The following is a 21,853-nucleotide window of genomic DNA, read 5'->3' on the forward strand; positions in this document are numbered from 1 at the left end:
ACTACCCCTGTTCTAGGGAGTGTCTTTTGTCCGGGGGGGGGGCATAAATGTTAAGTAGGAGAATGTGAAATTGGCACAGTGGGTTCAGCCATTTTAGGTCATAGGTGCAGGGTGCCAGGTAAAGTACTGGTATCTTTAAAGGTAAAGGTATCCCCTGTGCAAGCACCGAGTCATGTCTAACCCTTGGGGTGACGCCCTCCAGCGTTTTCATGGCAGACTCAATACGGGGTGGTTTGCCAGTGCCTTCCCCAGTCATGACCGTTTACCCCCCAGCAAGCTGGGTACTCATTCTACCGACCTCGGAAGGATGGAAGGCTGAGTCAACCTTGAGCTGGCTGCTGGGATTGAACCCCCAGCCTCATGGGCAAAGCTTTCAGACGGCTGCCTTTCCACTCTGCGCCACAAGAGGCTCATCTGGTATCTTTATGTTGTGCTAATTTGTAATTGTGGATAAGATTTTTCAAATAATGTGGAAGAACATTCCAATGCAGTGTTCTCACTTATAGTTTAAAATGGTACAGTCTGTTCTCACAATTTTGTATTCTGCCTTCTCATTCCACTGCATGTCTAGACTTTCCCTACCACTTTGACCTTGTGAGGGAGGTTCCACACCATGTAGAAGTGGGGGATGAGTCCAGCCAGCATCTTCACCCAATTTCCCTCTGAAATCCAACACATCATTTCATCCCCTCTTTTTAAGGATTTGGAGTCAGTTCTCAATTCAGTTTTGATAAAAGAGAAAATCGAAGAGAAGAGCGGAAGGGAGGAAGGCTCTGCAAAAGTCCAGAATTTCACTCTGTCGATGCTCAGAGGCAAACCATAACTTCTCAGCTCTTTCGGTCCTCCTGCTGGAGCACCCCCTCCTCACGTTGTGGAACATATAACAACTGCAAAGGTTTAAGTCACAGGAGAGCCCTCTGACTTCTTACCACATAGAAATGAAAGAGAAATCCATCCTTTAAACTTGGGGTGGAGGTGGGAATAGAATAAGAGAAATCACTGATGAACTAAAAGAATGAATTTTGGACAAAGAAATTCACCTCTCTATAACAATGCTAAGAGCAACAGGATTTGGGAACGGTTAAAGCAGAATCTGAGATACGCCGAAATGCAACAGTTACCTTCGTAGCGCTCTGTCATCCGACTGCTAGAGCAGTGATATGTCACTCGTTTTGAAGGAAAGAAGAACGTATACTTATATGTTTCTGTCCGCACACACTCTTCCCTTTGTTTCTCTGTTAACCCTAGACACAAAAAGGCACAAAAGCAAAAAATATTTATCAGCAAAAACTGGCTCTTCCAACATGACAAGAAGTGTAGCATCTGATCCTGACCAGTCTTTTTTTCCTAATATGTCACATGACCATGTACACATGAAGATGCCCTATGTTCAGTCAGACTTAGGCTTGCCGGTCTGTGACTGGAAACAAGTGGGAGATCACAGGGGGCAGAGACTTACCCTTTTGATGTCAGCATGATGTCACTTCCGGCAAATCCAGGAAGTGACCTCATGACATCAGGGCAACATTGATTCCCTCCCCTACATATATTTTCCCAGACATTTTCTACCACCACATAGCTGTGACAGCTGACAATGCAGATGGAGGGCTAGAGATAGTCTCCCTAGAGAGACCATGGGTCTTTTAAAGTCACATTGGCCCTTTCTGCACTTACCGTTGGCTTTGAATAATTTCAGCAGTCAAGCTGGGCATTGTTTTTAAATGGATTCAGTCCCTGTTTTGCACCTTTTCCGTAAAGCCAGGGATGAAATTAATTCAAAAGAAATTCCAACTAAACATCCGGAAGAAGTTCCTGAGAGTTAGAGTGGTTTCTCAGTGGAACAGGCTTCCTTGGGGGTTGGTGGGTTCTCCATCTTTGGAAATTTTTAAACAGAGGCTGGATAGCCATCGGACGGAGAGGCTGATTCCGTGAAGGTTCAAGGGGGTGGCAGGTTACAGTGGATGAGTGATAGGGATATGAGTGTCCTGCATAGTGCAGGGGGTTGGACTAGATGGTCCAGGAGCTCTCTTCCAACTCTATGATTCTATGAGAGCCACCAAGGGCCCCTTTCCACTACCTTTTCTCAGTTAGATAGGTGTCCTGCTAGTCCCCTCCCCCATGACAACTCACTTGCTTCCCTGGGCCACAAATATTTTGTCACCCTCTCTCACCCAAGACATTTCTGCATTATCCAGTTAGTGTTCTGCAAATTTCACCTTCCACTCCTTTTGAAACTTATCACTGTTCATGACATTGAGTGGGGTCACAAGCTAAGTAGGTTTGGGCTCCAAATGATGAGGCACTGATTAGATGTATTCAGCTCTGTGTTCCTTTCAGGAACAGAAGAACCTCTTGCTTAAAAAATAAATAACAATGTTTGGTCTTGAAATAAAAGGTAAGCATAGCCAATTAAGTTTTCTTATGCTTTCAAATAAGTGCATAATATGGTCCTGACAGGTCAGGCCTGACCAAAGGTCAGTCCATTTGCTAAACAGATTAAAACTCTTCTAAACTCACTGAAGTCAATGTACTCTGCTTAGGACGTGCACCTCAAATGTGACAATAGCAGTTCCTAAGATGCTCCCACAAGAGGTACAATGGAAATAACAATCCCTTATTCCTAGCAATAGGAGTATTCTGCAGCTTACTATGGAGGACTAATGACATGGCCTATCAAAACTGATAACCTTATTTGCTACCAATTTGTTCAACTCTGATTTTTTAAAGCTAATTACAAAACTTCACGGTACAGAAATACCCAGAATTTGGGGGCAGTTCTAGTCTGGCATATACAGACAAACCTGAACTTTTTGTTTCTTCTTCATTAAACTGATAAAGGAGATCGTATTTCCCCCCCAATGACCCAGACGTGTAGTAATGAGTCCCAAAATCGTCAAATATCCGGCTGTAGAGGGCATAGTTGTACTCCAGAGGCAGGCTGTTGAGGGCCTTTAAGAACACGCCAGAGAGCTGCAAGTCAGATGTTTTTGCTGTGAAGTTTGACACTGCAACCACTTTGTGGATCCTAATAAAGTTGGAGCTCTGAAGAAGAAGAAGAAGAAGAAGAAGAAGAAGAAGAAGAAGAAGAAGAAGAAGAAGAAGAAGAAGAAGAAGAAGAAGAAGAAGAAGAAGAAGAAGAAGTAGTCATGGTCATTGATATTTTAAATAAAATAAATATTTATTTATATATAACACCCATCCCTGATGACTTGGAGCGGTTAACAATATATTAAAATGATACAATTAATAGTAAAACTGTACAGCAATGAAAAAACAAGTCCTTCATGAAACCACCTTGTGTTCTTCATCTCCCCTGTGGGGATTAATCAGGGTTTGGACTCTTCCTCCCTGACTTAATTCAGATGAATACAGCAGTAAGTCAGTTAGGTCGTGTCTCCTCTCTTACTTCCAAAGTTGTTTCTGTTCATAATAAAACTATTTTATCCTGTAAGCAGTTGGTGCTTTGGTCCTCTTTTTTACAGGATAAAATAGTGTTATTATGAACAGAAACAACTTTGGAAGTAAGACTACTGTTGTATTTATCTGGATGCAATCATGGAAGAAGAGTGTTCAAAGGAGCAGGTAGATTCCAATTGAGCCAACCTGGGACCATTCTGCACACATTGGATAATGCTCTTTTACAGCTGGATTGTCCTGTGCAGACCAGGAAAATCAACTTCCAAAGTGCATTGAATTTGCATTATCTAACATGTGCAGAATGGGCCCAGGTCATAAGAGGAGACTATATGAATAATAGCAGGAAATTCCTGATCTAAATAAGCTAGCTACACATCTATTCTGATGCCCCCTGATATTCTTCATATTATATTGAATTATGCACATTACAGATCTTGCACATTTGACCCACAAAAGCAGGAGTTTTTTCCAGGGGAACTGATGCTTGGGGGCTGGAGATCTGCTGTAATTCCAGGAGAACTCAGGGCCCTACCAGGAGGTTGGCAATCCTAAACCCTCTCCCCATACCCCTAGATCAGGCTTTCTCAACCAGGGTTTCGTGAAACCCTGGGGTTTCTTGAAGGCCCTGGAAGGGTTTTCCAAATGGCTGGGAATTAATTCACTAAAAAAAATGTTTAACATTTCTTGCGTGATATGACCATATAAGTCCATTTTGACTCCCTCCCCCTACAAATGGCCCATGATGAGCATGGAGGGGGTGGAAACGGGAAGAGACCCATTTGAGCATGTACACACCATGCTTCCCAACCATATTCGTCATGATCGTGCCACTCCTGGGGTTTCTTGAAGCCTAAAAAATGTTTCAAGGGTTTCTCAATGGTAAATAAATTGAGAAAAGCTGCCCTAGATGAAGCAGAAGATGGCACTGTATAGGAAAACCCATATGAACCATTCATAAAAGGAAGGGACATTCAGGTACAGCCAAGAGAGAAGGGGTAGGGTAGGAGGACCATAAATTTTCCACCCCATCAAATCTACAGGTATTCCCCAATCTGGAGCTGGTGACATTAATCACAACATGGCTCATCCTCCTGGAAGAAGAACCCCTATTGTCTTCTACTGCTGCAGTGCAGGAGGACATACAGCAAAGGTAGTCAGGTATGCAGCAGGTTCTTATCTAATGCCCTGGTGAATACTCACTAGTGGATGTAAAATAATAACATGATGTCATCCTGATAAAAATTAACTTTGTATTGGTATTAGAGCTCTAACCAGGGCCCAAATGGAGCCCCCCCAGCAGCCATGCATTAAAAAATGTCTGTACTATGAATACCTCACATGGATATATTCCATGCAGCACAGCATTATTATTATTGTTATTGTTATTGTTATTGTTATTGTTATTGTTATTGTTATTCTTATTCTTATTCTTATTCTTATTCTTATTCTTATTCTTATTCTTATTCTTATTCTTATTCTTATTCTTATTCTTATTCTTATTCGATTTATTTCCCGCCACTCCCTTACAGTGTCTTAAAATCCCCATTAAAAACCCCACTAAAAGACATAAAACATTACCAACATGGCGGAAAATCAGTAAAACCCAACTCCCCCCCCCACACACACACACTACTAGCGGGTGTACATAATGTAGTGTACATTATGGTTCAGTACATAATTGTTCCAGCCAGTTTGGTGTAGTGGTTAGGAGTGCGGACTTCTAATCTAGCATGCCAGGTTCGATTCTGCACTCCCCCACATGCAGCCAGCTGGGTGACCTTGGGCTCGTCATGGCACTGATAAAGCTGTTCTGACCGGGCAGTGATATCAGCGCTCTCTCAGCCTCACCCACCCCACAGGGTGTCTGTTGTGGGGAGAGGAATGGGAAGGCGACTGTAAGCCGCTTTGAGCCTCCTTCGGGTAGGGAAAAGCGGCATATAAGAACCAACTCTTCTTCTTCTTCCTCCTGCTGTAGCTGGTGGTTTGTAGCTCTGAATTCCTCCAAGCCATTCATTGCTTACCCTTCAGGTCATTGTAATAATATATCCTAGTTCTACACAGCGGGCTATGCAACCTTACCATTTTATGGGATGCTTTGATGGCTTCACGGAAGGCAGAAGATGATGCAGATTCTCTGTTTTCTCTCTTCCCCCAGAAATATGGGATTCCAGAAGTCGTTCTTCCCTGTCCCTCGGAACGCCCACTTTCTGCGTGACCATACACGAAGGGTTTTAAGTCTGTATAGTAATGTGTTCTCAAATCATCTTCTTCATTTTTTACCTAGCAACAAACAGAGTATCAAAGTCATGTGTGGGAAATTAAACTTCTTTGGTCTTAAAGGTACCGCTGGCCTCAAATATTGTTCTCAAACAAAATGAAAACTTTGTCTCCAGGAGAAAAAAATATATAAGCCTATTGAGGCAGGGTTAGCAAGATCAATGGGCCCACTCAAGTCCCACTGTAACATCTAGCACACCTTTGTTAGTTGACTGCAGGAGGTAGGAGGGATCTTCCCATCTAAGTATATTGTAGATGTATGTTGTTTTTTCACATTTGAGGAACTTGAGAAGTCCAAAGAGAAAAGGTGGGTAATAAATACAAGGAATAATTATGACAATGTGTGTGTGGATCATCAATATTTCTTGGAACACAGTTCAAAAACTATCCAATACTTTATTGCTAAAACAAGAGACACTGGAGTTCAGTGTGTGATTTTTAAGTCCCCATCTTTAAATGTCAGAGCATTGGCAATAATGGTCTTCAGGTTAAAAGCTGGATCCTTGTTGATTGCTGCACTCACGGAAGAGCAGGGCAGCAGGCTTTCATTGGGCTTAATTCACACAGTGATCCAGAAAAAGCTGTAGAGATTTGATTAGGGAGGCCATTTAATTGCTGGAATTGAGAATTAAGAGTACACGTTAATTTCTATAGCCATTTCGGTTCTAATACTTTAATGCATTAATGTTAATGCAGGTCTATTGAATTACGTGGTTCTTATTGCTCAGCCAAGAAAAGCAAACTATACATGAAATAAAATGAAATTTAGAAATCCAGGTATTAAGGAATGCAAAATTAAGTATTAAAATATTGTCCTTTGTGACAGTGAGTTTAGGGCTGCCAGCTCTGGGTTGGGGGGAAACTGGAGACTTTGGGGGGAGAGCAAGCAGATGGTGGGGTTTGGGGAGGGAAGGGACTTCAATGGGATATAATGCCATATGGTTTGCCTTCATTTTCTCCAGGGGGTATTTAAATAATAGGGAAGATGCTCTTCTGTCTAGTCTCTGTCTGCAAATATCAGTAGCTGGGAAGCACAACATGTTGTTTACTGGTTCCAGCAGAGGCCCACAGGCAAAACCAAGTAGATACAGAGCAGAAATGGCAGCAGAGGAAATGAGTGTGAGGTGAACCAGAATTTGGCTGTGACAAGGTGAATTTTGAGGAGGAACCAAAAGCAAGGAAGGATAGCCAAGCCACAACTGGGGAGCAGAGGAGAGGGGAAGCCAAGAGACAGGGGTGAGGGAAGTAGAGGTCCAGAGAAGGACAATTAGCAAAAGAATGGAATTTTTCTTCCATTGTAAGCCTCCTTAAATCCCCCTTTTTACCTCATTACCCAAATATGGTTGCCAGCTCTGGGTTAAGACTTGGAGACTTTGAGGGTAGAGCCAGGAATGGGTGAGATTTGCGGTGGGGAGGTACCTCAGGAGAGTACAATGCTATGGAGTCCACCCCCAAAAGCAGCCATTTTCTCCAGAGAAACAGATCTCTGTTGCCTGGAGAGGCATTGTTAAACCAGGGAATCCCCGAGTCCCACTGGGGTACTGGCTTCCCTACACCCAAAACAGCTAAATGAAAAACATTTGGTATGTGGCTGTACATGCCATATTTTTGTTCCTGTCAAGAAAAATAAACGACTGCCAAGTTAGCTGGAACGGCCACTGGCAGGCAGGGAACCTTGGGCCGCACCATCGTCATGTTACCTGTCTATTCCAAGCCAGCCCTGGATTGGCTCACCGGCCAGTAAGGTTGCTATAGACATCATCAGTTACCTGAAAACTGACAGTCTCCAGGTTGGCGGGAACACGAAATCTGTTCCCTTCATTCTTCACCACGACACAGGTCCCTCCGTTGAAGGAATAATCCAGGACTTCCCCTCGTGTTTCTCCAGCCATTAGATGATATCTGGAAGGCAGGTTACAGTTAAAGATTTGGGTGGTATTGATCCTTTCCAGATATAAATAAGGCTGCTGTGATTTATCCCAGGCTTTGCATGTACTGAATACAAGTGCAAAACTCCCCAGAGGGGACAATTTAAAAAACTGTCTTTCAGGGGTCTGTTTTGGGCTGAGGTACTGGTACATGGAGAAGCTCAAGACTCTTCTTCCCTACCCAGGGTGCTGATCCTAATTGGACTTTGTAGCACTTGGGAGAAATAAGTTCCCCTATAGCTGACATGGAGCTGTGGGGGAATGCGGATCAGGAGAAACTCATGGAGAAACCTGACTCTTGGATCAACATCTCATCTAGTGTAAGCTTCAAGTGGTGAATTTGCTGGCACAGATGAAACACCCACCACCTGTCCCACCTGCCCATCTTTTCCCCTTCCCTCTTTGTCCCAGAGGATGCCTTATCCTCTTCTACCCATACCTATTTCAAAACAACACATGTGCTATGGAATTCCACAACCTCTTGCTTCCTCCCATGAGGTTTTGGCCGCCATTTTGGTTGCCTAGCCCACCACAGTAATTAGCGGGCCTGACATAGAGCCAAAGTGAAGGGCAAACTCTTGTGAGAGCAAAGAATCTTGTGAATATTGGAGAAATCTTGGAGAATTGGGTGCTGTACAAGAAGGACAAATGGCTTAGGCTCCTAAAGGAGAAGGTGAGACAGTGGTGATGCCAAAGGTAACAAAACATCTTGAGCTGGCACCAGCTGGCTGTGTATTGGTAATAATTTTTAAAAAGCTTAAATGTACTATCCCTTCTGTTGGAATATACAAGCTCTGCAATGTGCACAATTGAACAGAATATCCTAAAAGGGGGCATTGGAGGAAATGTGTATTTAGAATAGTTAGATTAGGAATTTCCTGATATTTTTCAAATAGTCTCCCTCTCAAATGGAGACTTCCTGCTCCTTTGAGCATACTTCCTCCCTGCTTGCCTCCAGAATGAAAGAACAGTTAGCTAGTAGTTAGTTAGCTACTGGACTCTGATTCTCTTGTGCTACTTCAGACCAACACGGCTACCCATTTGAAGTTAGCTAGTTAGACAGTTAGGACTCCTCTCTTATTCACAAAGTTGTTTCTCATCTAAATAAAACTGTTCTTTATGTAGCCAGTGCTCTGTTCCTCTTTGCATATTTAAACTCTGCAAACATCTCCTAAGGAGGGTCACCACCATTTACGGAAGCCAGTCCCCAGGTGGGACCTGGGGATCCCCTGGAATTATAGGTCATCTCCAGGCGACAGAGACCAGTTCCCCTGGAGAAAATGTCTTCCTTGGAGGATGGAGTCCATAGCATTATCCTCCACTGAGATCCCTCCCTGCCCCAAATCCCGCCCACTCCTGGCTCCACCCCCAAAGTCTCGAGTTATTTCCCAACCCTACCGCCATTACATAGCTAATCTTGTGAACTCCAAGGGAAACAGAATACAAATGTACCCAAGGCCTGCAAGCTGAATGCTGGGCAGGCTCTCGGCTGGTCTGTTACACACGGGCCTGATCCTCCCGCAATCCTTTTCATCGGAATTGTCTCCACAATCATTTTCTCCGTTACATTCCAGTGTATTGGCAACACAGCGTCCTATTTTGAAGACGGAAGAACAGCATGAAGTGCTTCAGACCTGCTATGAATCTGTAGTCTCCATGACATTATTCAAAACACATTTGTGGCTAGTGGAAGGAATGCAGCAGGGTGATGAAGGGTCTTACATCAATCTGGCATAGGAAAGGTTTTGGCTGTAAAAGCAGCAAAAGGGGACTCTGCAATGAAAGGGCAATAAAGAAAAGAACAGCACAAGGAAGAATTTAAAGCAGTTCTGGATAGTTTCAGGGCCTGACTTCTCATTCAGCTGGGAATAGCAGCTGCCCGGAGACAGAGGAACAGAGTCGACCAAACAGTACAAGATCCCTTTTGCCAGTAACTGAAACCACGGCTCTCCCCCCATGTCCCCATTCCTTGGACTCTCAACTAGTTGCCAGGCCAAACCTGTCAACCTTATCCTTGCCAGGCTGCTCCTTGCAGAGATAGGGGGGAGGGGGAGGGACCAGGTAGAACTTTTTCAGTGGTGGCATTCTGCCTTTGGAATGCTTCCCCTCCAGGCTCACCCGGCACCTGCTTTAGTTTCTTTTAGGACCCAGGCTGAAACATTTTTCTTTATCTAGGTTTCTGGCTAAAGAGTCCTTTCTGATTGTTTTATGGTCTACTGCAGCTGGAGGCCTAATGGATTAATGGCATTTTAGACTATTGTATGTGCTTTTATGCCTGGGAACTTTCAAGAAGAGAAGACAAACTGGTTTTTGTACCTCGTTTTTTACTTCCTGAAGGAGTCTCAAAATGGCTTAAAATCGCCTCCCCTTCCTTTCCCCACAACGGACACCCTGTGAGGTAGGTGAGTCTGAGAAGGCTCTGAGAGAACTGGCCCAAGGTCACCCAGCTGGTTGCATGTGGAGGAGGAGTGGAGAATCAAAGCCAGTTCTCCAGATGACAGGCCAGCACTCTTGAACACGACACCAAGTTGGCTGGATTTAATAGCTGGGCTAGTTTTCATTAGCAGGTCTTAATTGATTTGGTTTTTTTTTTATTTATTCTATTGTGCTGGCAGTTTTATTTGCTGATTTCATGATGTGATCTGTCTTAGTGAATCACTTGTTGGTTTTATTTTATTGTTGTGAACTGCCCAAAGCAGCATGCAAATTTCCTTAATGAATGAATGAATGAACACATATATTTTGAGCCCTTTTAAAAAGGCTGTTATCCACACTGACTTTTGCCTCAGGATCCACACCTTATTGGATATTGTATTATTGGATATTGTGCTATCAATATAACTGAGGGCCATTTCGCACGGGGATCTTTGTTGCAAATTGGTCACTGAATGAAAAATCGCCATTTAAAATAGTGGAATTCGTCGTTTTGCATACCTGGCTTTGTAGTGGAATCAGTTGCGTTTTTTAGCGTTTCCCACAAGCTTCCGGTCTCGGCAGAAATCGCTAGAAAGGAAGCGCTATTGCCAAGCTCGTCCCGCCCCTGGCCGTCAAGCAGCCAATGGGCAGCCGTTAGCATGCTCCCAAACAGCCCCTTTCCCTTTAAGAAAGGTTTTAAAAAAAAAAAAACACACCCATTGTAACGAATCTGAGTAGATTCGTTGCAATGGAGAGACCCATCCAGCTGCCTGGGGTGTTTGAGCTGCCGTTTGTTTGATCGTTAACACGCTGGCTCCGTTTGATTGTTTGATCGTTAACACGCTGGCTCCGAGTGAAAAAAAAAAAATCCCCCCCCTCTCACGGCCCGATTTTCGGCTGAATGGAATGTGTGAAACTGAAGGTCACTTAGTGACTGAAGGGGAGGGACTGAAGCCGGGGAAGCCTCTGTTTGAGCTGTCATTTGATTGTGGCCATGCTGCCTCCGAGTGGAAAAAAAAAATCCCCCCCCCCACGGGCGCGATTTTCAGCCGAAACAGTGTGAAAAATAAAGGGAAAATACATCAGCAAACGGGCTTCTGCGGGCTTCTTGTGCTTAGTGACTAAACTGCTCTGAGGAGGGACTGCAGCCTGGGAAGCCTCACTGGCTAAACGGAGGCTCGCCGGTGAGTTGATCTCCACTCGCTCGGGGGAAAAAAAATGGCAATCGCTTCGCCGGAAGTTTGGAGGACAGGCTCAGGAGGAGGGACTATGAAGAACCCACAACAATGGTAACGCACAGGTCTTTATCGCTATTGTTGCAGATTGGTTGCAGGAGTGTATCGCTATCCGGAGGGTGAATCCACTTTTCTGGATTCCCCTGAAAGCGCCACAACGAAGCGCTTTTTGCTGATTGGTTTCAGGATTGTTGCAGATTGTCTACGACGTCGTGGGTTATGGCAAATTAGTAGCGTTTCCAATTAGCAACCATTGTGCTATTTTGAAGCCGTGCGAAATGGCCCTGAGTTGTCATAGCCAAATAGAAAAATTCCAGTGTGAATGATTTTTGCAGTACAACTGTGCAATATCCAAGAATGTGAGGGTGTACTGGGCTAAAATGTATATGCCTTTCCTTAGAGTAAGGCCCACAAAATTCATTAGAATATGTGAGATCTGTAGTGTGCATACTTCAGCAGTATATGAATAATATCCTGCAGGGGGCATCAGAGGAGATGTGCATTTAGCATAGTTAGATTAGGGACTTCCTGATATTTTTTTTCAAAGAGTCTCCTCCTTTGTCCTTTGGTTCAGTTGGAGACTTCCTGCTTCTTCAAGCACACTTCCTCCCCGCTTGCCTCCAGAACAGACAGTACAGACTGAATTAACAAAGAACACCCAGTTAGTTAGGTTCCCTCTCTCTCTTTTTATACAAAGTTGTTTCTCTTCTAAATAAAACAATTTTATTCTTTTAAGCCGTGTGGTTCTTTCTCCCTCTTTACCTATTAAAACTCTGCCAACAGAATTCAGCAAGTCTGACTTCTGAGTAAACATGCATCAGCTTGGGCCATGAGATTGCTAGCTGAAATCCCCTTTCAGAAGAGAGGTTATGTTAAATGATATAGAGACCCACAAAAATCTTTATCACCATTACTGCCCATTTGCCATGAGCCTACAACAAGTGAAAAACTGTACGGAGAACTTGAGACAGTGAAGATAAACTTGCAATCAGCTGGTTACAAAATGCAAAGGAAGCAATTGCTCCCCCTATGTAGAGATTATAAAGCAGAAATTACCATTTTCACATTGGAATTTATCCTCACAGTTAATTTCCTCTATGTTACATAATTTTGTGGGGAAGCACTTCCGGGAATCTTGCATCTGTTCGGTGCAGGTTTGTCCTCCAAACTGAGATGGGCGCAGCAGAGACCTGACCCTAATCTGGAACAGAGAACAGGTAAAACCACATGTGCATCCTTGGGTCCTCCTGATCATGGGTTTCTTGGAGGGCTATCAAAATCCAGGGGGGACCTGAAGGTCTCCTGAAATTACAATTGATCTCCAGACTACAAAGACCAGTTCCCTTGGAGAAAATGGCTCTGTGGTATTACAGAAAGTGATCAGCTTTCTTGACACTCGTTCATCTTGTTAACATTGCCCAAAATGTGCATGCAACCCCCAGAATCACAGGCAAATGACACAGCTGTAACGAGTAAGGTTGCCAACTCTGGGTTGGGAAATTCCTGGAAACTTGGAGCCAAGTCTGGCGAGGGTGGGGCATGGGGAAGAGCCTCAGTGGATTTTAATACCATGGACTCCATCCGCTGAAGCTGCCAGGGGAACCGATCTCTACAGAATGTCAGGCTTCTGAAAAGGCTGCCATAGAGGACAGATTCTATGACAATCTCCATCCAGGGGTCCTTCCCCTCCCTAAATCCCACCCTCCCTTGACTCCACCCAAGCCACAGTTTTCTTCATTTTTTCCCCACTCTATCCAGCCCTTCTCCCAGAATGGAGCTTGAGGTAGTTAACAACATTATAATAACGATAGCAAAACTGTAATTTCAATAAAATCTTCTTAAAAACTCAGCACGCAGCAAACGAATGCCCTTGGCATAAAAATCAAAAGCCTTGATGGAAGAGTCCACCAAAATTACAGGAGGAACTCTGTCTTGCAGGCCATGCAGAGGACCATCGCATGAATTGCAACGGAAAGTTGGGCATTTATCCCAATTCTCTCTTGTGATTCAACAATATAAACTACATAATGCAACGTTTTACCTGTCCAGAGTTACACTGAATAACTGAACTTACTTCTCTGCAGAAAACTGAGTTGCCTTTGAGGAAAACCCAATCTGTTATCTTAATTCAGGCTTCTTAGAAGTTACATTGCCTTATCCAAAGCTTTCTCGAGCAAGGTTTCATGAAACTCTGGGGTTTCTTGATGTCCCTGGAAGGGTTTCCTGAATGGGTGGGAGCTAAAAGGTAAAGGTAAAGGTATCCCCTGTGCAAGCACCGAGTCATGTCTGACCCTTGGGGTGACGCCCTCTGGCGTTTTCATGGCAGACTCAATACGGGGTGGTTTGCCAGTGCCTTCCCCAGTCATCACCGTTTACCCCCCAGCAAGCTGGGTACTCATTTTACCGACCTCGGAAGGATGGAAGGCTGAGTCAACCTTGAGCCGGCTGCTGGGATTGAACTCCCAGCCTCATGGGCCAAGCTTTCAGACGGCTTACCACTTACCACTCTGCGCCACAAGAGGCTCATAACTAAGAGGGTGGGAGCTAATTAATTTTAAATATATTTTTAGATTTGTTAAACATTTATCAGGTGATATGACCACATATGATCCCATTGACCCAGCCACCCCTCCCAAAGTGGCCAATGATGGTCCAGGAGGGGGTGGGAAGGGGAGGGACCCTGGTGAGCATGTACACAGCTGTGCTTCCCAACCATATTCTGCATGATCACACCACTTCTGGGGTTTCTGAAAGCCTGAGGAACATTTCAGGGGTTTCTGAACTATAAAAACATTGAGAAAGGCCCTGATTTCCTCCTTACCCGATCCCATGTGATATCTTTGCTTACTTGTTTTTTGACACAGGGATCACACTCTGACCAGGGTTCCCAGTCACTGAGCTGGCAGTTGACAGGGCACGCCTGCTGGTTACATGCCCGAAATTCACTCCATGTACACAGAGTGCCACAAGAATGCTTGAAATAATAGTCATTGAAGTCCCTGCTTCTGCAAAGGGAAGGTATGAATGTTAGTATTCTTACAGTATTTTCCTATGAAGATGGATACAACTACAGAGAGGTGAAAACATTCCATTTCATTGCTCCGCCTCCTTTGGCAATGCAAAAAAAATATAGTAATGGTGCCAAAGTTGCATTTTGGTGGGCGCACTTCTGTATGCAACTTTCTCAACTCTTCTGGCCACATCTCAAAATGCCTCTTAAAATGTCGTTCTTGGAAAACGTGTTTTGGGGAGATGTTTTGAGGCAGCATTGGAAGGGAAGGCATGAAGCTTGTGCTCTATAGTTGGAAATTATTCTGTTTGTGGAATAGTTATTTATTTATTTACACAATGTATTATCCCGCCTTTCCTCTTGGTTCAAGGTGGCTTACAATAGTTAAAATCAGTAGTAGCCTGGTACAGAAGGAATATCAGAATACAGGGCAATGCATGTCAAGGGGAAACAGAATGAATGGGATGACCTCAAGCAATTAGAAAACAATACAAGTTAAAATATAAATAACTATAAATAAATAAACATGCTGGCCCTTCCTCCCTTGCTAGAAAAACCTTTGTCCAGGCCAAACTGAAGATCATTCCAGGGCGTCGTCTGCATGGGGCCTTTTATCCACTCCCAGCTCAAATAAATCCCTGCTGTCTACACTGAACTCGATTTCCAAATCGAACAATAATATACAGTGGGAGCAGTACGTTTACAACCGTAACATACAAACAGACCCTTGATTGGCATTGAATTTCATGGGAGGGAGGATCAGGGGCTCAGTGGAAGATTTTAGTTCTAGGCGATCTGGTGGAGGAGCTCCCTTTTGCAGGTCCCGCAGAATTGTTCTAGATCCGTCAGGGCCCTGATCTCCTCTGGGAGCTCATTCCACCAGGTTGAGGCCTGGACAAAGAAAGCTCTGGTTGAGGTCAAGTGAGCTTCCTTTGGGCCAGGGATCATCAGCCAGTAGGAGGTGGCAATTTGTCTGCAATCAAGCAAAAATGTCCCCTATTTGTCTTCAAGATGATCACTATTGAGAGAGAGAACTGACTCATACCAACCTCGATCTGCTTTGAGTGCCATAATTGCAAGTCTTCGAGCAGCTGGACCAGGAACTCCATGGATAATGATCACAGAAGCACCCTGAACTTTCCTGGATTCCAGCACTCAGTAGGACAAGCAACACCCATGTGGTTCTTCTCATGATTCAAAAGAGCTGAGCTGGGGAAAGATGGAGGCTGGTATGATTCTTGCTGACCAGTAGGAAGTGATTTCCTTTTCTGTAAGAACAAAAAGGTCTATGCAGCAGGGAGAAGATCTATAGGTTGACCACTGGACTGTTAATTTTGATTCTTATAGATTCAGGTAGGTAGTCAGGTTGGTCTGAAGCTGCAGAACAAAATCTGAGTCCCATGGCACTTTTAAGACCAACAGAGTTTTATTCAAGGTATAAGCTTTCATGTGCAAGCACACTTCTTCAGATGCACTTCTTCAGGTCATGAGTGTAGGGTACGGATGTCAGTCCCCAGGTGGGACCTGGGGATCCCCTAGGATTATAGCTCATCTCCAGACTGAAGAGGTCATTTCCCCTGGATGAAATGGCTGCTTTGGAGGGTGGACTCCATAGCATTATACTCCACTGAGGACCCTCCCTGCCTCAAATCCTGCCCACTCTTGGCTGCACTCCCAAAGTCTCCAGGTCTATTCCAACCAATACATGCTAGTGTATGGCTTACTTTTGATCAGAAGCAGAGTGTGGTACAGGGGTAGTCAAACTGCGGCCCTCCAGATGTCCATGGACTACAATTCCCAGGAGCCCCTGCCAGCATTCGCTGGCAGGGGCTCCTGGGAATTGTAGTCCATGGACATCTGGAGGTCCGCAGTTTGACTACCCCTGGTGTGGTATGACTAAGAGCTGATTGCCCTAACCCTAATAGTCCAGGCTAGCCCAGTCTTGTGAAGTCTCAGAACTTGTGCAGGTCATCCTTGGTTAGTTCTTGGATGGGAGACCTCCACAGAAATCCAGGGTTGCTATGCAGAGGCAGGCAAGAGACCTCTGAATGTCTCTTGCCTTGGAAAACCTACAGGTGCTTGCCATAAGTTGGCTTCAACTTGAAGGCAAAAAAAAAAAAAAAGTACTGATGCATGTATGCACATATATCCAGTGAGCTTTCTACACTTACTTCAACCAAAACAACTATAATGAAATTCACTTCCAAATGTGTTAAATGATGACCACTAGCATTAATTGCTTTAAAAAGGATTTGACAGAGACATGGGGGAATAAGTCTGCCGATGGCTCATAGCCTTTGTGCCTCAATGTTCTGAGGCTGCATTTAAATGGCTTTTAAAAAGGGATTAGACAAATTTGTGGAGGATTAAGTCTATCCATCGCTAAATGGATGGTGGCTAAATGAAGCCTTAATGCTAGAAAGTGGCAAACTTCAGAATATCAGCTCAGACAGCCGGGGGAGGGACATCTGTTTCATGACTAGCTTTAGGGTATTTCTAGAGAATTTCTACAGAAGGGGTGCTTGCTAAATATTTGGACTTGGGTGTGCCCTAGGGCTGCTAAAGACCAGGTGTTGGTTGGAAACCTCCTGCGATTACAACTGATTTCCAGGAGATAAGAGAACAGAGATCAGTTCTACCTGGGGAAAGGGGCCCTTTGAAGGTGGGCTTTATGGTCTTATGTCCCTTTGAAGTCCCTCACCTTCCCAAACCCCACCCCCCTCAGGCTCCACCCCTCCAAATCTCCAGGTGTTTTCCAATTCAGAGCTTGCAACCCTGGTGTGCCCCTAAGTGGTTGGACCAGTTTCCTCCAACTCTTGTTACAGAAGAGGAGAAAAGGCTGAGATGTTGGCATGAGCATTTTTAGAAGGAAAATATGATGATGGTGATGGTGATAATTCTTATTTCCCACCCCTCCTTGTAGCACAGGGCAGACTACAATATAGCTCAGGGCAGATGATGGGGAGAGGTCTAGTAAACCATTATAGCATTCTTAATCACCTGTGTGTGACCTCCCCCATAATACTTGAACTGGGACTCTGTGCTGATCAATGAAGCTGATCGGTGGTTTGTTATAGACCCATAAGAGGAAAGTCTCAGATTTTGTAATTAGCTTAAGGATTTCAGTCACACATCGTGTGGTGGGGACAGATTCCTTAGATAGCATTATAAAAAGATTTAACATTTTCAGGTCTACTGGTGGCTTACTAGCTATCATGGTTATGGCACTCTGCATAAGGTCCAGCCGAGAACCCGCTCCCTCCCTGCATCTGCCATTGATTAAAATATCAGAAGAGAAACAGGAAACAGGCGGTCATCCCTCTTTTGTGGCTGTGTTGGAAGTGAAGGATGCGTAATACCTCTTTGCACAAAGTGCACCAGCACTGCAATCAGGGGCAAGAGAGCCAGTAAGGTGGACAGCTCAGATTCTTCTGTGTTCCCCTTTCTCTTCTCTGTTCTGCTGTAGTTGGTTCCCCTTCCAGCTGCAGACCCTCTGATCTATCTCTTGTGCCATTCCTGAGGGCCCCTCTTTGTCACCCAGTCTGTTACACTGACAGAAGGGTTTTTTTGTTAGTGGAAAACTTTGCCTGGATCCCACCAATTATCTGTCTAGTCTAGTCTAAAGGTAAAGGTATCCCCTGTGCAAGCACCGGGTCATGTCTGACCCTTGGGGTGACGCCCTCTAGCATTTTCATGGCAGACTCAATATGGGGTGATTTGCCAGTGCCTTCCCCAGTCAGTACCGTTTATCCCCCAGCAAGCTGGGTACTCATTTTACTGACCTCGGAAGGATGGAGGGCTGAGTCAACCTTGAGCCGGCTGTTGGGATTGAACTCCCAGCCTCATGGACAGAGCTTCAGACAGCATGTCTGCTGCCTTACCACTCCGCACCACAAGAGGCTCTTCTAGTCTAGTCTAGCTATATGTAAAAAAACCAGACTTACCTTGCTGGATCACAAGACACCAGCTTCTCTTGAAAATATGGAGGAGAAAATGTGTTCTCTAGCGCCTGCATTCACTTTGTCTGCTCCTAACAAGCTCAGCACTGAGAGCAAACATTTTAGGCAGCAAATAATGGAAGAGGTATATTTAGGCTTTGTGATCAGAGGTTTGTTTGTACTAGTTAAGATTTAACAAGACCGAGACTGACATTTGAGCCAAGATGACACAAGGTGGTGAATGCAGAGCCCATGCGGCTCAGGATAATAGACCACTGTTTTTGTTCCTGAGTGGGACATACAATCATGTGAAGTCCAAAGAAAACTTTAAGGCAGGGGTAGTCAACCTGTGGTCCTCCAGATGTCCATGGACTACAATTCCCATGAGCCCCTGCCAGCGACTGAGGCAACTGTCATAATACATGTAGGATCTGTCTCGCTTAACATAACCCCAAAGCTGCCATATTCTCCAGGGGACCTGATCACTGCAATCTGTAGATCAACTCTAATCCTTGAGATATTCAGGCCCCACTTGGAACTTCACAGTCCTACTGTGTGGTCCTCTTTTCTGCAGCCAGTCAATTTCCCAAAGCTTGGGGAGGGGGAGCTGGCACCTATAGGACTCCCTTGGGCTACCATTTCCTACAATTCTAGTTGGATGCTTTGGTAAGGGGCCATTTTCACTTGTAATTCAAAAGGTCATTTCTCCTCCTTGATGCTTAGTAATGACCCAGGGTAATGAAAACCTGGTTGAGAAAGCCTGCTTTAGTGCTACTGGACTTAAATCTTATGTATGTATGTATGTATGTATGTATGTATGTATGTATGTATATACATATCTTTAAATTTTGTACTGGCTCCCTGATTATGCAATTTTCTACTCTGAAATGTTTTTTCTTGCTATTTGTTTTATCTGGCCGCAGTGCTGTATTAAAATACATTTGATATACATATCAACAAAGAGATACAAAGGCAATGCCATGTCCCAGCACTGGATGAGCTATAGAGCTGATGGGTCACAAATGAAACATCATGAGGATTTATTCAAAATTCAGCTCCAAGTCAGCTACAAAACTCACACCATTTTCAAAACCATAATCAACAAATCATGGTAGTGTACCAATGTCCAACAATAAAAACACCTTAAAATCAAACATTTTAAACATTATAGAACCATAAAAACATGTCAGGATTACCGAAGGCAAATTTCCAATAGCACATTTTGTTGTAATTTGCATGCTATGGCACAGTATTTAGCTATTTGTTTGGTGACCTCAGTATTTCCCCCGGAGAGGAGACTCCCCCGGAGAGACCCTTCCTCAGAGTCACCGGGAATCTGGGGCAAGAGGGGGGCCATGATTTTATTTTGTACTCCCACATAAAGTGAGCATCTGAAGAGGACATGCCCTGTGTTCCAAATCAGTTGTCCTCGGCTTGGGAAATAAAACACAAAACTTTGGAGTCTTGAAGAAACTTCATTTACTCTCCATCCTCCTCCTGACCTCGGCTCACTAAACAGCCTTCCTCCCCTTTCCTGGCAGACTGTTGTGGGCTGCCTGCCAGCCAAACATTTCACAACCTTACGGGAAGAAAATGTGAATGTTTCCCCCCTATTGCACAATGATGGTTGTACAAATAGCCCCATGGAGATTTATTCATTGCCGAGACGATAAATTCTTCATCAAAACACTTCCCTTTCCATCAGAGCTGCTTGCATAAAGTGCATTTCTGATAGGGTGTCATGTGTGCAGAAAAATTTGGATTACTCAGGGTACACTTGGAAGAATCTGTACCACAATGGCTAATCTCACTGTTTAATTAATTTCCTCCAGGTTGAATGATGACATGAGATATGGTTCAAGGCACCGGCTCACCATCAGAGAATCAGCAGGATTTGGGAGCCATACGTACCTGAGCATTTTCCCCAGTCGTAGCATGTATCCTGGATGCTATGGCTGGAGATTTAGGCCCATTCTATAGCCCACTTCATGTTAGAGTCGCTGGGACAGGGGCTGGACTGCAAGAAATGGAAGGAATGGTTCCCCAAGCCCTGTTTTGCCAAATATTGAGAGCTGGGCTTTGTAAGGGCACTTTCTGAAGCTGTATCCAGCACATACAGAGTCTTGGAGTTGTACTTGCCAAGGAACAAATACCATGTTTAGCCAGATAACAGAAGCAATGAGAAGAGACATACACAAGCCAGCATCGTTCAGTCTTGTTTACTTGGTTAGCCATACTTGAACTTGCTGCAGAGTTCAGCGACTGGGACTATTATTTTGAACTGGGGCCAAAGTGGATGACATGGGAAATATTTTAGTAGATCCCCAAATAGCAGACAGGAAGACACCAGTTTGGGGCCTGAAACACTGGAAGCGGGAGAAAGAGATTATTTTTTACAATCCCCCTGTTCCATTTCCCCAAATTCAAGATCCGCCCCACCCCTGACGAGGCGTTCCTTCCGTCACAGAACTAGAAATCTGTCTCTACTTTTGGCCTTTGGCAACCCTTGTCTATGAATTGGTTTTAGGCACCATCAAATATGCAACAGCAAAGATCGCTCAGGCTGTCAGTGGAAGTGGTGTCGAAATACCTGTTGAGGCTGCATTATTTTCCCTCAAGGCTGAATTTAACTAAAATCCCTAGAGATAAGTTGGAAACTGGTGCAAAACATAGATAGCCCTTAGGCCACAGAAGGTGGAAAAATCCCAAGCAAAGCGCCAATGACGATCACAGCGTTCAATACAATTTATCAAACCAGTGAGCACAGGCACATTCTGAGCATGCCCACTTCAATCATACCGGAAGAGCAACAAAGCGAGAGGTAGAAACGGGGGAATAGCATCATGAGGAATGTGCTGGCAGAGCTGCCTCCCAGCCAAGGGGTGTCAAGAAGGAAAGCTTGAGAGAGAGCCCCGGACAATGAAAGAGGAGGGCCTTCAAAGTGATTGTAGAAGGGAGAAGAGGAAGCTGAGAGCGGACGTGGTTGCTTTCTTTAAGCATTTGAAAGATTGTCACTTGGAGGAGGGCAGGGAAAGGTTCCCGTTGGCAGCAGAGGACAGGACACGCAGTAATGGCTTTAAACTACATCTAGATATCAGGAAAAAAGTTTTCACCATAAAAGTAGTTCAGCAGTGGAATTGGATGCCAAAAAAGGTGGTGAGCTCCCCCTTATTGGCAGTTTTTTTAGCAGCAGCTGGACAGCTAGTCATCCTGGATGCTTTAGGCTAATCCTGCATTGAGAAGAGATTGGACTAGATGGCCCTTTCTGACTGTATGATTCTATGATTGAAGAAGTGGACCCTGATAAATGGGCTGGTGTAGAACTCACTCTTCTCCAGGCTGAACATTTCCAAGTCCCTCAGCCTTTCCTGGTAGGGCTTGGTCTCTAGCCCCTTGTCGCTCTTCTTTGCACCCTCTCAATTTTGTCCACGTTCTTTTTGAAGGGAGGCCTCCAGAACTGCACACAGTACAGCAGGTGGGGTCTGCACAATGCGGTATACAGTGGGACTGTGACATCTTGTGATTCTGATGTGATGCCTCTGTTGATACAGAGTGTTTGCTCTGGGGCTGCCGCACGTGCGCACGCGCGGGGGCCCGGGCCGCCCTCTCCCCCAACTGCTGCGCAGTGGTCTG

The 21,853-nt window shown here is 44.6% G+C and overlaps 1 protein-coding gene across 4 annotated transcripts in view; it reads right to left on the bottom strand.

Annotated features, from left to right (window-relative positions):
* C6 (complement C6) overlaps positions 1-18,382 on the bottom strand; it is a 31,523-nt gene extending 13,141 nt beyond the window's left edge. The window contains exons 1-9 of one of the 4 annotated variants that reach the window (XM_077347039.1): positions 18,227-18,382; positions 15,332-15,550; positions 14,121-14,277; positions 12,329-12,473; positions 9,075-9,216; positions 7,464-7,596; positions 5,497-5,697; positions 2,802-3,042; positions 1,122-1,244 (exon numbers count right to left, since the gene is read on the bottom strand). In XM_077347039.1, the coding sequence (XP_077203154.1) occupies positions 1,122-1,244; positions 2,802-3,042; positions 5,497-5,697; positions 7,464-7,596; positions 9,075-9,216; positions 12,329-12,473; positions 14,121-14,277; positions 15,332-15,474 (1,285 nt within the window). In that variant the 5' untranslated portion in view covers positions 15,475-15,550; positions 18,227-18,382. The remainder of the gene's footprint in view (positions 1-1,121; positions 1,245-2,801; positions 3,043-5,496; positions 5,698-7,463; positions 7,597-9,074; positions 9,217-12,328; positions 12,474-14,120; positions 14,278-15,331; positions 15,551-18,226) is intronic. The other 3 variants (XM_077347040.1, XM_077347041.1, XM_077347042.1) reach the window with 3 other exon arrangements.
* Positions 18,383-21,853: the final 3,471 nt, after the last annotated feature.

This window comes from Paroedura picta, chromosome 7 (assembly GCF_049243985.1).
Source record: "Paroedura picta isolate Pp20150507F chromosome 7, Ppicta_v3.0, whole genome shotgun sequence".
In the NCBI taxonomy this organism is placed as follows: domain Eukaryota; kingdom Metazoa; phylum Chordata; class Lepidosauria; order Squamata; family Gekkonidae; genus Paroedura; species Paroedura picta.